Below are 14,759 nucleotides of genomic sequence, written 5' to 3'. Positions count from 1 at the left end.
CAACCAAGAGATGAGAATTAAGAGGGAATAGCAGGACATGCCTCACCCTCATTCCATCCCTTGTTTCTGTGAAAAGGCAGAGGGGAAGTAGGATAGGGCACTACCTCTATTCAGTCCTTCTCTGTCAAGTTCTCCCTCCTACAAGCTCCACCCCAGCCGTGGGTGGGAAAGACACCCCAACCCAGGGCTTCTCAAACTTCTAAGAGCACACAAGTGGCCTGATCCCAACGCAGGTCCGGATTCAGTGGGTGTGAGCTCCTGCAAGTGTGTCTAATGAAGCTTTGCAGTGTTGCTGGTACTATGGGGCCAGAGAGGACATACTGAGCAGGGCTGGTAGAACAAGGTTAAGTTCAGGGCAGGAAGATGACAACTGCTGGGGTTCTAGGACAGACTCCTGGCGCACCACCTGCTCACTTTGGGCCCACTCCACCCTTTGGGGACCTTTGATTTCCTGCTTAGCAGTAAGCCTTGGCCAGCATCCTCCTCAGGAAACATCAGGACTACAGTTAGTATGAAGCAGTAATGAGGGAAGAAGTTGAGCGAGCTTGGCTTAGGCACTTCTGGGGATGGTTCAGAAAGTGGTGTAGCAATTGCCCCAGCCAGGTATGTTCTGCAGGGCACTAATCCTGGGAGATGCTTGTTGAAATCAAATCCTGTTTAGGAAAGCCTACAGACCTTCTGGAGCAACATGCATTGGGGCTGACTTGCCTACAGCAGAGCTGAGCTCACACATCTCAGGAAGGGCACACAAATTCCAGGGTCATCTGAAGCACATCTTTTCCCATCCTTTGGCTGTTTTATATGCTGGGCTGGATGGATCCTTGAATTCCGATCACAATCCCAGTGCTTCTTCCTGCTTCTCCAACTACTCCCCCAAAGAGCTCTCTCCCCCTCCATGCTGTATGACAATTCTGGCCAGGAAGGCACTGCTGATGGTACCATTCCAGACTTCGAGCAGAGATAAAGTGCCCCACCTGGGTGGGAGCAAGGGGGCAGAGGGAGGCAGTGGTGTTGTGCAAATGCACTCAGTGAGGAGTGGCAGCTGTGACCTTTTGTGGTTTGACCGGCACACTCCAAGGCTCCCAAAGGGTCTAAGGCCCTATTGGCACTGGGGACTAGGGACTAAATGTGCCTGCCCCCCCTGGCTGAGGAGGCCAAAGAACCAAGAAAGCTCTTCTGTGCCAGGCTTCTCGATTTCTTCTTTATAATCAAGGAGCTTTTCAATTACAGCATTTTCCTCTTGACAGAAAACCTCAGTACAAGAGCCTTATAATCTTGAGCATGTCCTGGGGGGGTGAGGGGGGCACCATTCTGAGACTGTCAAGGCCCCTGGGGAGAAGGCAGCGCATGTTGTGCCGTAGGGGGCTGGGCACAGAGCCTGGGTCCTGAAGGGAAGGTTGGACAAAGGCCCTGCCGCTTTGCTTTCCCTGCCCTATTTCAATCCAAACCACTCAGGGATGACCACTCACGCATGGCTGCCTCTGGGCACAAGTCTTTTCTTTTTCAAACACTTAATACACTGTGACCTAGCCACTACCCCTGCCCTCCCAACTGCTGAAAAATGAAAGCTGGCTTCAAAAAACCTGACCTCTAAGAAGGCTGGAGAATGATGTGGGTGGCACAAGTCAACTTGGAATGACGCCTCTTGGAAATAACTCTCCTCTCTGTCCACCCCTGCTCACTGGATTAAAGGGGAGAAAGATGGGAGTAGAGAATGTCCAGCAGGAAAAGTGGGGGGAGAAAACTCAAACGCGGTGGGTGAGCAAGGTGTGTTGTTGGCCGAGCACTGAATAAGGCCTAGGAGGGACTGATGAAGACGAAAGGGTGGGCTCTCGGGGTGGCTGGGAGAAGACAGTGCCACTCCAGTGAGCGTAAGACAGGATGAAGAGTGGGCGTCAGCACCAGGGCATGTCCCTCAGGGAAGGACCTGAGCCCTCAGTGTCTGGGTTGGAGGCTTCCACGCCGAGGCTGGAGACACGGTAGAGGATACGACCCGGGGCACCCACTCTTGGGTTCCAGAAGTCTTTGGCTCACGACTGTGAAACACAGCGAGAAATCCCCATTTTGAGGACAGAGACAAGCCCAAAGGCGGGGACAGCTCTGGTCATACCCAAATCATTGAAAGCTCTCTCCCAGGGCTCTTGCTGTCACAGGAGAAGAGCTGCCAGTGGAACCTGAAGGGTTCATTCATTTGTCCTTGCTGGGAACACACATGGCACACTGTGGGATGTGGTGGGGAGTATCAGGGCCAGAGCCCCTGCCCTCAGGGAGCTTGAACGGTCTACTACTGATTAGGGGGATTCATTTCTGGGATCGGACTGGTTTTAGGTGCAGACAGAAGATTCAGCCCAGCCCTAACTCTGGCTCCCAGTAAGACAAAAATAAACAATTCTCTCTTGTTCCAGAATTCTAGACAGTCTAGCACAGCTTGGAGCCTCTTTCATCCAGAGAACCAGTGCATGCTACGAAAGAAAAGGAGGCAAGAAAAAAAAAACACCACGCAGACATAAACCAACCACAAAGGCGACTCAGAGACTGATAAAACAAGAGAAGTCCTTAGAGGCGGTCCAGCTGGGCGATTTTCCAAGTGCATTCCCTGGAGCTCCCTCAAGGGAGTGGGTGGGTGTGGAGGTGGAGCTGAAGAGATGAGGCCCCACTGTCTCCTTCCACCTACTTCATGTTTGACAACTTCTACACATTCAACTTCCTTTTAGAGAAAACAGTGAGGCCCAAAGGGGGACACCCTTGTCTGCAATCCTAAAGAGCTGGTAGCAGTTTAGTGCACCCTCGGTTACAAATACAAATGAAGCAGAGAACAATGGAGGGGTGTGGAGGGACCAGGACACAAGTGTGCAAAGGCCAATGTGACAGCAGGCAACGATTCAACTCAGGCAGCGGTTGCCTAGGCCTTCTGTCTTCCCTGGGGTGTGTCCCCCACTTCCTGTGGCCCAGGGCCGGCCTTGCTTGGCAGCACTAACACAGAGCTGGAATTCAAGCTGCCATTCCAGCTGCTGTTACAGGGCTGGCTCCCTTCCTGACCGAGAGCAATTTCACTTCAAAGGGCCTGGCCCCTGCAGTCTTAGCCAAGTCCTTGAAAGCAGGGTGCTTTTTTTCCTTTTTTCTTTAAGCGTGTTGGGGGAAAACAGATAATGCCCTCTACTTGAGATCAATATAGTAATTATGTTGGACAAGGTTTTAGGACTAACTGCATGGGGGATTCAGATAGCCTCATGAATGAGAAAGTGTGAAAACAGTGTAAGAGCCAACATGTCACTGTGCTTGTGGGATGGAAGCCATCTGGCAGTAGACTCCATTTCTTCGGGGATCACGGTCTGTCCACTGGTAGGTGGACATACAAAGGCTCGGTCCAGTAATGAGCTGGTGTCGGTCCCGATTCCAACAGCAGACCAAAGCCACCTATTAAAGGTCACACATACAACTCCTTGACAAGTCACGAGATGAATTAATTCTGCAACCTCCTTCTTCCAAAATCTACTGAGGCTCAGAAATGATACTTAAAATCTTACCATATGAAGAAATAGCACCAACTTGTCTGAAATATGCCTTTTGTTCTTTTTCAAGTGGTGAATGTGTTATGGTTAGCAGTATGCCAAGTCAATGTGATCAAACTGGTCCCGTGGGGGCGGCAGGTTAGCTCCGTTGGTCAGAGCGCGGTGCTCTGAACAAGGTTGCCGGTTCGATCCCCACATGGGCCACTGTGAGCTGCGCCCTCCACAACTAGACTGGAACAACTACTTGACTTGGAGCTAATGGGTCCTGGAAAAACACTTAAAAATAAATAAAAGCTAAAACACAAAAAGCAAAAACATCCTGTGGTTTACCTGTTAGAAAAGATGCACAATACCTGTTCTGCGTACTCTCCTCTCAAACAATACAATGTTGTGCACTAAGTCTCAAGGGGTAAATAAAGAACAAAATGCATGATTCTCAGATGCAAGTAGCCTGGAAGCCCTGGCCAATCTTCTGCATACTTCGTGCGGCCAGGTGCCTGCATAGCCCTCCCTCTGCGGCTCCCGGCACCTGTTTCTGATGTTCTTGGCAATGACAGTGAAAACATGGGAAGCTGCCCCTTCGGGGCAGGACGTGCCCATCACCAAGACCTAAATATTCAATATGCATTCTAAACATGTTTTGAATACCTTCCAGCAGGATCCTGCAAATAAACGCAGAACCAAGGCGGCTTCATGATGGACCTCCAGCTTCATTTGCCTTATGGGCCAGGAGGAAAGATTTATGTAACAGGTCGATCGAACACCTTTCCAGTCATCATTTTAGCTCCAAGGGTTTCCAGCGTAAGGTCTGTTCTAAGTTCTCAGAGAAGGGGTTCTGGGAAGCTGGGCTTCTTGGTTCCAAGGCCTCTTTTTGAAGACTAGCAAAGAAAATTCCACAGCCTTCCCTTACAAAGGCTAGGATCTTTCTACTTACAAAGAGTAACACAAAGCATTTTACCTGAACAATATTACTGCCTCAGTGTGGGACGGTCAACAGGCAGCAAAATACTGCCTTGTTCTACAAGACAAGGAAACGAAGACAAAGCAATTTGTCATAGTTACAAGGAAATTATCTGGAACACAGGTGAGCCAACTTCTCAAACTTGCCCTTTCAACACTTGCCAACACACTTAGCCTAATTAACTCAACAGCCAGACTTGAAAAAACCAAAGGTTTGCGATGTATATAAGGTCCTGTCTCCCTACTGGACTCTTTCCCTGGCACACAGGATTTGGCACAAAGGTGTTCGCTCAGTGAAATACCTGTCAAAGTGGTACCATTTCACAAACGTTTCTAATTTGCATTTCAATGAATACAGGATTCCAATGTTGACAATCAAATCCCCACCTAATATTGGTGCCCATACAACGTCTAGGGTTAGGGGCTGGTGAACTCCCAGCCTTCACAATCAGAAATGCATCTGGTCACAAAACTGCACCTTGGGCTGGTGGGGGCGTAAGAGGTACGCAGGGCACTGGAAAAGGGGTGAGAATCTTCTTAAAATGAAAACACTGGCTTTTCATCAGACTGAACTCTGTTCACAGTCCCCTGTAACACCGAACAAGCTGAACATTAAAATGCCAAAGAAAAAGGATGTAATACTCCTCCATGATTCTGTAACAGGAAAGACAGGCTTTAATGCTCATTTCACTTCAGCAGTTTGTTTAGACAGCAATAAATCATCCCTTGGGCATTTAAAACAGGTTATTCAATCCCAGCATTCGCTTCAAATATTAACCAGGGTCTGAGCAAGTCCATGACCACACAGGCTAACCAACTGGACATTGAAAGTGACAAAAAATCCACTCTGGATCATGATTCCATACAAATAAAGGGACACTCATTTCTTTTTAATTTGGCAGAAAGATAACAGTAATTCTAAACAACATCCATTAATACACAGAAAGATACTTATTCCCCCAGGGAATGAAGATGTCCAAATGAAAACCTACATTTCAGGCAGTGGCAACAATCTGTACCAGCATATGTTATACACATTAGTTTGGGATTAAGGAATGGTCAAAAATATAAGGGGGGAAATGTCAAGCTTTGTAATACCTTCTACAGAAGACCGATCTAATATAAAAGAGTACACATGCATGACATAAAAAACCCGATGGAGAGTCTCTGCACGTAAATGTGGTCACAGCCTATCGGTCTCCATCTCTTTGTAAATACAGACAAAGAAAGAATCGGGTTTAGGTTATACCTTATAATACCTGTACAAAGTGGCGAGCGTGGCAATGCAAGGCCACTAAGTACTGTGGGTGGGAAGAGGTTGCAGCCTAAGGCTCCTCCACCTTGAAGAGCAGCCTGTGGGTACACATTCCAATTCAGTGGGTGCAGGGCCCGGGCGCCTGCGTCTGACAAAGCTTCGTGGTGCTGCTGGTGCTATGGCGCCACAGCTATCATTCTGAGTAGTGCTGGTAGGACAAGTTGCAAGGGCAGGAGGAAGCCAACTGCTGGGGCTTTGAGGACAGACTCGTGGAGAATCACCTGCGTTGTGTAAGCCCATCCCACTGCCACCCCTGGGCAGTGTTAATAAAGGAGCCAGTACTGAGACTGGGTTATCGGCCTGGAAGACTTACAAAAGGCTGTTATTTTGTGCCGTTGCATAAGAAAAAAAAGACTCAAGTAACAAATTTTAAAACTGTTATGAACAGCAAATTGGGAGAAATAGATCAGATTTCTGGGGGCTACTGACATGTTGATGACAACCCCCAGAAGAACCTCCTCTGGGCAAACAGCTACTCCGTCGGGAAAAGGGAGCTGCTGTATCCATTTACACCCAGGGCTTTACCCTGGGAAAGAATAAGTTGCTTGGCGTGTTATTACTTTTATGCTCCAGCTTCATTTCTTTGGAGCCAAATAAAAGACTGAGATCCAAAAATCAGGATTAGCTCTCCGTGATCTCGACTTTGAGTCCTTTTCCCTGTGCCGACCGCAAGGTGGGAACAGCTGGTTCCTAGGATGGTTTCCGAGGGGCCTATGTGCAGCTTTCTCTCCCACACAGGCTATTTAAACAACCCCTGTCTCCTCAGGGTGCACAGACCAAAGACATTGCAAACACAGAAGGGAAACACAAGCAAGAAGTTATAATTTTACCAAACAACCGTAATTATTCTGATAAAAACGGCTATTCAAAAGGGATGCTGGCAAGGTTACTGGTCCTCTGATTGAAACCTGCCTCCCCATCCGTTATGTGCGCTTCAATTTTCAGAAAAGGGGTGGGGGTGGGGAGTGGGGGTTGGGAGAGCCTTGCACAAACCCAAGGCTAAAAAGAAATGTTAGCGAGAGGCCTAAGTCAGCATCTCTGCCCCAAAGACGTACATACATTCTCAGAGAAAACAGCTCAGAAAAAAAAACCAAAACTCCAGTCTTAAATTCCATTTCAAAGTCCTTCAATATTCTTAAGAATATTGCTTCAGTTATATGTTGCTAATAACAATAATAATCCTGAATTGGATAAAATGGCACACCCCGTCCATACACGTTTTTTTTTTTTCTTTTTTAAACAAAGTGATGTAAAAGATCCTTTCTGGCCAGTTCAGAAGAATGCATTTCAAAAAGAGAAGTGAGATGCAAGACTTGGAAGACGGGAAAACATTTTCTAAAAGCCTTGGGTTGTCCACATGTATACTTCAGTCCACTTTACTCTTCTGGTGAGGAGGTCGGATTTTTCGAAAGGGCAAGATGTGTTTGATTTCCCACTTCCGAATAATAGGAAAACTGGAGGAAGACGCTATCCCGTGTAACAAACATTCACCATCTTTCCTGAAATGCTTGAAGGCAAAAGCCTTTGAAGCCCACGAGACAGAGTCCCTTGCTCGCGGCAGGAGACACGCAGGCGCGCGCCCCCTCCTGTACCCAACACCAAGAGCCAAACTGCCACGCAGCAAGGCAGGTGTGCTGCGGCCAACACGGAGAGGAGTCTATTCTGAAGACACTTTTCCACAATTATGGCAAGTTCTTCACTTTCATGCTTTATTGAAAGTAAAATAGCAATCAAAGACAGGTACTGGTAAGCAGGTTATGTCTCTAAAGAATTACTTTTAGTTCAGAGCAGAATGTTGTCCCATCTACTGTGATACAAATCCCTTATGGACCAATGCATCTGGTATGAAACTCGAGCAAGGAAATATAACACAATTCTTCCCTCCTGTGACTATAAATCTCATATGTAAACATGATTTCCTGTTACTAAACTTGTTCAATCTTTATTTGCCCTTTCCCTCCCACCCCACCCCCTTAAATATAAAATTTGAAACATTTCCTTCAAGTCTGATGTCCTTCAGTGCAATCTGCTTTATTTGACATAAGGCATTTGGGACAGTCACTTTTGAATGGTTTTCTGCCTTCTGGAAGAGTCATGTAATGATTTAATTCTTAGATCCAGCGTTTCTTTAATGCCCTAACATGTCAAACTCCTCTTCCCTTCCGGTCATTTCTGAGTAGTCAGCAAGTGTTCAAAAGATTAATGTCCAAGTAGACCAGTACCTGAGAAAAGAAACACACGTGGAGGTACAGTTGTGAGCCAACAACTAAGAGTTCATGCATTCCATGTGTCAAGAACTCAACAGGGAATATCCCACTTAATAAATGGGCACAGTGGCCCTCTGATGCTGAAGGGTCAGAGGAAATTTCAGCCAACTTGAGGCTTTCAGCTAAATCACATTTCTGTTGAAAGCCATGTGTTTCCTATCTGTTGTCTTCACACGAGTTCATCAGTTTTTATTGGTGCCTTCATTGGATAGCCATTTTTTTATAAAGAAATTTTTTGCTCTGTTTTGTTTGGTTTTAGCTACATCAGGAGTTTCTTTGTAGTGGTAACGTGTAGACAACAAAGCCACACTGAGAGGAAGGCTTTATTTGGGCCAGTAGCTTTGCTTGCTCATTTGCTTTAGCAAAGAACCGAACCCCTGATATTTGATTCAAACTCCTTCCTGGGCAAAATCACAACCTGCCATGGCCCCTCTGGAGTAGGCCGCAAAAGATCAAAATGGCAACAGTTACATCTGTAAATGTCAAAGGTCCATATTTGATGGATTGATGAGCATTATTGGTGTACACAACTACAGTGGCCAAGATTGACACAAGGCACCGCCATGTCTCCATCTAAAGTAATAATCCAAGAAATGCCTTAATTCTAGATGGATCAATGAAATCTTTTCACTGAACCTCATACAATTCAGGAAATTCTTCTCCTCTAATTCTTATCAGTTGCACACAAACTGTTTCGTTCTAAGATGGGACTGACAGGATGAACTGGAAAAAGGTTAAATATATCTCTCGAAATGCCACTAGCTAATTCCCCAACCTCCCCCCGAAATGAGAAAGAGAAAGCAGAATGTACATCTGGCAGTAGATGCTTCTAACAGGCAGGCCCCATCTGAGGCCTGAGTGCTGAAAAAGATAATGAAGAAGCTTGAATAAAAAATGCATTTAACTAAAATTAATTTCAGTCATGAGACTCAGATTGGATTAAATTTTAAAATCAAATTATAGCCTTCACTTTAATAGAAAATTATAGTATGACTGACATTCATGAACAGAACATGACAAATGTAACTTACCTTTAAACCCTTCTTCTGGCATACACACTGGAAAAAAAAAAAATTCCAAATTGAAAAGACTGTCGTGACAGAGAGTAATAAGATCACTTCTTATGCCTAAAGATGAAAAGTTTAAAATAACTTTTAATTACCTTACTCACCCATAATGATTATTTTTAAAGTTATGGATAATAATCAGATGACATTCTTTCTGTTTTTATTTTTATCCAAGTAATACATACGCATCATTTTAAAAGTCAAATACTGGTAAATCAGGGTTATGACAACTGAAGCCAACATTTTGCACAACTCCAGGGTAGGCCTAGAAAAAATCATGTGACTGACGCCCTCTGGAGCTGTATTTTCCCCCCTTTTTCTCCCATTCCCATACTACAGAAGAAACCACTTTTGACTTGTTTAGCCATTTCTTCTATTTGACCTCTGTACTTCCAAATGACATCCTTGTGTTAATGTTTCATAATTGCAGGTAATATCTAATAACTGCCTCAATGAAAGATAAACATTTAGTTCTTCTAGCACCTCTGACATATCAACTGCCCCCTAACCCATCCTCCCGACACAGTGATTCTTAAAGACCTGAATCCCTTACACTTTTCCCTGTGGACATTCTTTGCCAAAGCCTGCATCCCACTGCTCCATCCTGGACCCAGTGTGCTGAATGCCTGCTGCAGGCCTTCTGTTCTGTTCTGGAATTTCCCTTCACCATCTTCTAGGGCACCTTTTTCTAAGTCAGATCCCTGTTTTCTGGTTCCACTGTTGCCTTCTTTCTTGATTCACTCTCGTTTAAGAGCACACCCTCCCACAGTTATCTTGGCAAATGGTGCATGAGAGAGAAATTTTTTGAGGCCTTACATGTGTTCCGAGAGCCATCAAGTGGGAGGGTAGAATCTAGTCTGTCTAGGTCCAGAATTCTAGACTGGGATTCACTTTTCCTCAGCATCTCTGGGTGCCGCTCCATGAGCTTATCTTTCCGACTCCTCACTATGACTGTGTTTGGTTTTCCTTCCATCTCTAGAAGCTCTGAGGATCCTCTCATCCCTACAGTTTCACTTCCGTATTGGGCCCCTGGTGTAATCGTTTATTGTCATGAATTCTTGTCTGTTCCCCAAATGTTCCTTTGATATAGGCCCTAGCTATTGTTTACCCTTTCTCTCTGTATTATTTATTGGTAATTTGTACGCCTCTTATGCTTCCTGCATCATGCATTTCCTCCAGGTTCCTTTGTCTCAGTCTGTTGACGGACATCTTTCAGTTTCATGCTCTCATTCCTTAGCCGTCTTATGATCGTTGGCTGCCCATTTCTGTCTAGTTAAGTGTGACTCGTAAAAAGATGCCAGAAAACTCTGCTCAGTGGGCACTGGTGGGCTTCACTAAGGGTATGTGGGAGATGAACCACTCTCTTTTTTACGTCTGTAGGTTATTGTCTTGAATTGGCCAGAATCTCCTCCCTCCTGTGTGGAGTTAAGAGAGATGGGCTGCGGGATTTGAACAAAGAGCTAGCGGGTGGTCTCCCCATTTGGTACGTAATAGGCCTCAGTCTTGCCTTTCTAGTTTAATTTCTTCAAAAGCTGAAATACATACTCTAGTTGCCCATCTAAGGTACAGGTGGGGAAGAGGCAGTGTGACATGGCTGTGAAGGGAGAAGTGGTGAGCTTCTGGGGAGTACTAAGTGTCTAAGGGCTTCACATACGGTTTTCTAACCAAATTTCCTATATTTTTAAGCTCATACCTCACTCCCACTTTCAGAGGTACCTGGGGCCTCCAATTCATGTGTGTCTGTCTGAGGCTCTGCAATTTGCATTAGCTTTGCTTCTGGTTGACCTCTCACCTGCAGGCGTACATTTATTTCTGCTTCTTCAGATCAGCTAAATAATTACTACTCTTCTCCCTGCTTTCCATTTTCTAAATTTTTGTAGACACCTTTCTTTGTCTATGATCTTGTAAGACAAGTAAGGTCGAAACTGTTAAGCTTAAAAGTATTGTAGACTAAAGCTGCAATATTTATAATTCCACCTCTTTCTAACAAGTTAATCAATAAATTCCTAAAATAAATTTGTCTTTACCTTGCATGACATCATCCATTGCAGCATAATCTGCAATTGGTTCATCAGCCTAGAAAACAAATGAAGACAATTCAAAACCACAAGGGAGAGGGAGCCAGGGGGAGCAGGCTGGATCCTCCCCACACTGGAGTGCGGCCATGAATTGAATACTGTATTTGCTACAAGACACAAATCCAAACACTGACCAGTAGAGAACCGGGTTCAAACCACAGCCAGCGAGGTCCAGGATTAACAAAGGATATTCTACCAGCGATGGGTCTATACTCGCCACCCAAAAAAACTGCACAGCATCTGTGACATTGCTTTACTGCTCCTAAAAACCCTCTAGATATAGAAATGTATAGATATCCTGAGGTGACTAAACTCTGATTTAATTGATGTGAGTTAAAATGCCAGTGGTGATAATGTGAGTTAGGTAGAAACAGGAAGTCAGACCGGTCTCCTAAAAATACCAACTAGGTTAAAAATACATTTTTGTCCCTCCTCACCACCAGGAACAAAATACCCACATCCTTTTTAGGGCACTGAGTTTAGCAGCACTGAGTTCGAGCTTATGGTGAGAATAGCTGCAAGGGCAAAGAGGCAAATGACTAGTCTAGAGTCTATCTAGTTGCCCATCAGAAGTACAACCCCTTTCATAACACAGGCTGTCTCTAGGATTTTAGACAAGGCCCTTAGGATTCAGCAACCCAATAGGTTTTCAAAATAATTCCATAGAACCTACAGTCCCAAGAAAAGCCAAAAGTAAACAGAGGGAAGGGGTAGGTGGTAAGGTGAGGGGTATGTGTGTGGTGGAGATATAGGCTTCACCATTTCCAGGGCCAAATTTTATCTCACCAGAATTGAGGCTGTAGGATGTGAAAAGCATTTTATTTCACAGTTGAAAAACCCAACAAACATTCTGCTACATGATGCAGTGGTGTGTGGCACAGTGGGGATGCTTCTGGCCACAAAGAAACGAAAGAGGCAAAGGGAAGTGATGAAATTAGGCCCTTAGGGCGCGTAGGATTGGGCGAATGAGGCTGCTTCAATAATTCATTTTCTTTGACAACATCTCAGGAACCCTACTTTCTAAAACACCTTCCACCGCTCCTAAATCTACTCTACCCAAAGCCAGTTTCCATATCCCGGACGAGAATACCATAAAGCCAACCGAAAGTGTTTGGATGGTTGTGGCCAAGCCTCATGTCTGTTTCCCAGCTTGACTGGCTGGTATGTACTTTCGAGCCAAGAGGAAACGAGGGGATGCTTTAATAGAAATACGGTTAAGTAATTCTGCTGACCCAAAAATTAGGGAGGAGGCTCTATCTAGATCTATTGTTTTTAATAAAAATTATGAAAATCCCACAAGACCCAATGATGTCGTGACCTCTTCAAAGTCTCTGTGATTTAGCCAGAGCTGGAGAAACCAGAGGCCACTAAGAACTCATGGTAGTCGCTTACACACCCTGCTGAGGACCCGAGGCAATCATCACCACCACGCATGTGGATTACACATGGGTGTATATCACCAAAACCTTCCAGAATCCCTCAGGTAAAGAACCATGACCTACCTTTAACAAAATGACAGATTCAGGAATGACACCAAGGGTGCCGAGGGTGGCACAGTCATCACTTAAGATCTTTCCATCAATTGACAGATTCTGGTCAAAAGGAGCAACTGAAAATGCATGCATGATCTGTGCCAATAAAAAGAAAAACAGTTTGTATGAAGCAAAATACTGCGATGTATACCCTACTTGAATAAATAATGCACACATTCTTTAAAAAATAAGTCAGCGTACAAAAGATACTACAGTTTGCAGTCAGCTCCCTTGCTCCTTGCTCCATTCCTACCGAGGCTCCAATCCCAAAATATCTGGAACACGCCAAGGAGATCTGGTAGAGAATTTGGGAAAAATTGTACCTACAGACCCTTTTGTTCTGCACCTTATCATCTCTCCGAGGGCGGGGTGTGGGGAAATCAAAGGAGCAGCAGGTCGGGCTGGGCCCACAGCTCCTCTGGTTATCAGCCTTCGCCATCAGGGTCATTCCCATCATGCCCAAGTCCCACAGCCTTTTAATAATCAAATCAAGTCTGAGTTCTTCCATAAAACCACCTTTAAACTAACCAGCAGGTGATCTGTACTCTCCTTCTTTCGGTTTTGATTCCTTCGGCAAGCAGCCTAGACTACATAATTCAGCCCTTAGGAATCCTATATTCTTGGACTGATTCCTGCCTCTAGGAACCAAAGTATGAATTTCTTAAAGGTAGAGACCATGTACCCCACCCCAGTTCTAGCCAAATGTTAAAAATTAAACACATTCAGAAAGACTATTAGATATAATACTTAAAACATTTTCTGAAATGCATAAAAATGTTTATTTTTATTATTTCCTGGAAGAAATTACCACTGGGGCGGGGGGAGGAGGAACCAGGCTCAGAGAGGCACATAGATATCTTCATTGGTATGTTCTATAGTAACTCTTAACTTGGATGGGGTTTAAGAGTATTTATTATGTTTACCTATTTAGTCATCACTTAGTTACATACTCATTGAAAGTATTCTATGGCATGTGTCTTATTATACCTATGTCCATGATGTTATAGGAAAACCACTTTACTCCTCTACTTGAATCTGGAAAGACAAAAGCAAGCCCAGCAAAGCAGCCCTGAACCATCCCAAGAACTGGGAAGGCCAGGACCAGAAAAGAGGTTTTAATAACAGCATACAGATACATAAGAATCTTAACTGGACCTCTCAAAAGGTCATCAGCCGAGAAGCAAGCAGGGACTGATTAAATAGGGATTTGTGGCGACAGTGCTCTGATGTCATCAATGGGCTGCCCATTTCTGGTGAGTAAGTGCTGACAGGACAGTTCCACCAAAGCCAGCCCCGTACACAGGCCCCAGGCACAGGCAGCCAGCCCCAGGTTCTTCAATGGGACCCGGTGAAGAAGAAAGCAGGTATAGGAGAGGTGTCTGATACCGACTTAACGTGGGCAGTGGCACAGCTGCTTGACTGCGGGAATGTTTGTTCACACCGCAGAAAGCGAAGTGTGATTGCACCACCTAAGAGACTGGACACACAGCAAATACCTGGACACACGAGTACCACCAGTGCGGCCTGATGCTCAGACTTTATTTTGAGCACACAGATAAGGACATTTAAATCCATTCAACAACTAATGAAACATTCATTAAGAAACTACCATGTATCGAATACTGTGCTAGGTACAATAAATATAAAAGTAACTGATCCCACCCTGGAGGGGCTCACAGAAGTGAAAGCAAAACAATGTGAAAATGGCAGCTGAGGGTACATGTAGGACCTAGGACAGCACCCAGCACTGAAGAAAGAACAGTCAGCTCTACAACTGGAGGCCGAGACAGGTTTTGTAGGCGAGGTGCTATTAAAAATGACCACGTGGCGCCAGCCTGGTGGCTCAGGTGGTTGTAGCGCAGAGCTCCTAATGCGGAGGTCGCGGGTTCGATTCCCACATGGGCCAGTGAGCTGCGCCCTCTACAGCTAAGATTGTGAACAACAGTTCTCCCTGGAGCTGGGCTGCCATGAGCAACTGGAGGTTGGCGGGCTGCTGAGTGTTGACGCCAGATACCTGTGCTGCCGTAA

General features: G+C 45.2%; 1 protein-coding gene across 4 annotated transcripts in view; it reads right to left on the bottom strand.

The window, feature by feature from the left end:
- Window positions 1-6,599: 6,599 nt before the first annotated feature.
- The window catches only part of USP48 (ubiquitin specific peptidase 48), a 73,616-nt gene continuing 65,456 nt past the window's right edge, over window positions 6,600-14,759 (bottom strand). For 3 of the 4 annotated variants that reach the window (XM_081054761.1, XM_081054762.1, XM_081054763.1), the window contains 4 exons: window positions 12,702-12,827; window positions 11,149-11,197; window positions 9,086-9,112; window positions 6,600-8,009 (listed from right to left, as the gene is read on the bottom strand). In XM_081054761.1, coding sequence (XP_080910887.1) covers window positions 7,987-8,009; window positions 9,086-9,112; window positions 11,149-11,197; window positions 12,702-12,827 — 225 coding nt within the window. In that variant the 3' untranslated portion in view covers window positions 6,600-7,986. Of the gene's footprint in view, window positions 8,010-8,091; window positions 8,364-9,081; window positions 9,113-11,148; window positions 11,198-12,701; window positions 12,828-14,759 lie in introns of those variants that run through there. The other variant, XM_081054764.1, reaches the window with a different exon arrangement.

This window comes from Rhinolophus hipposideros, assembly GCF_964194185.1.
Source record: "Rhinolophus hipposideros genome assembly, chromosome: 8".
Lineage (NCBI taxonomy): Eukaryota > Metazoa > Chordata > Mammalia > Chiroptera > Rhinolophidae > Rhinolophus > Rhinolophus hipposideros.
This window is presented reverse-complemented; position numbering and strand designations above follow the sequence as displayed.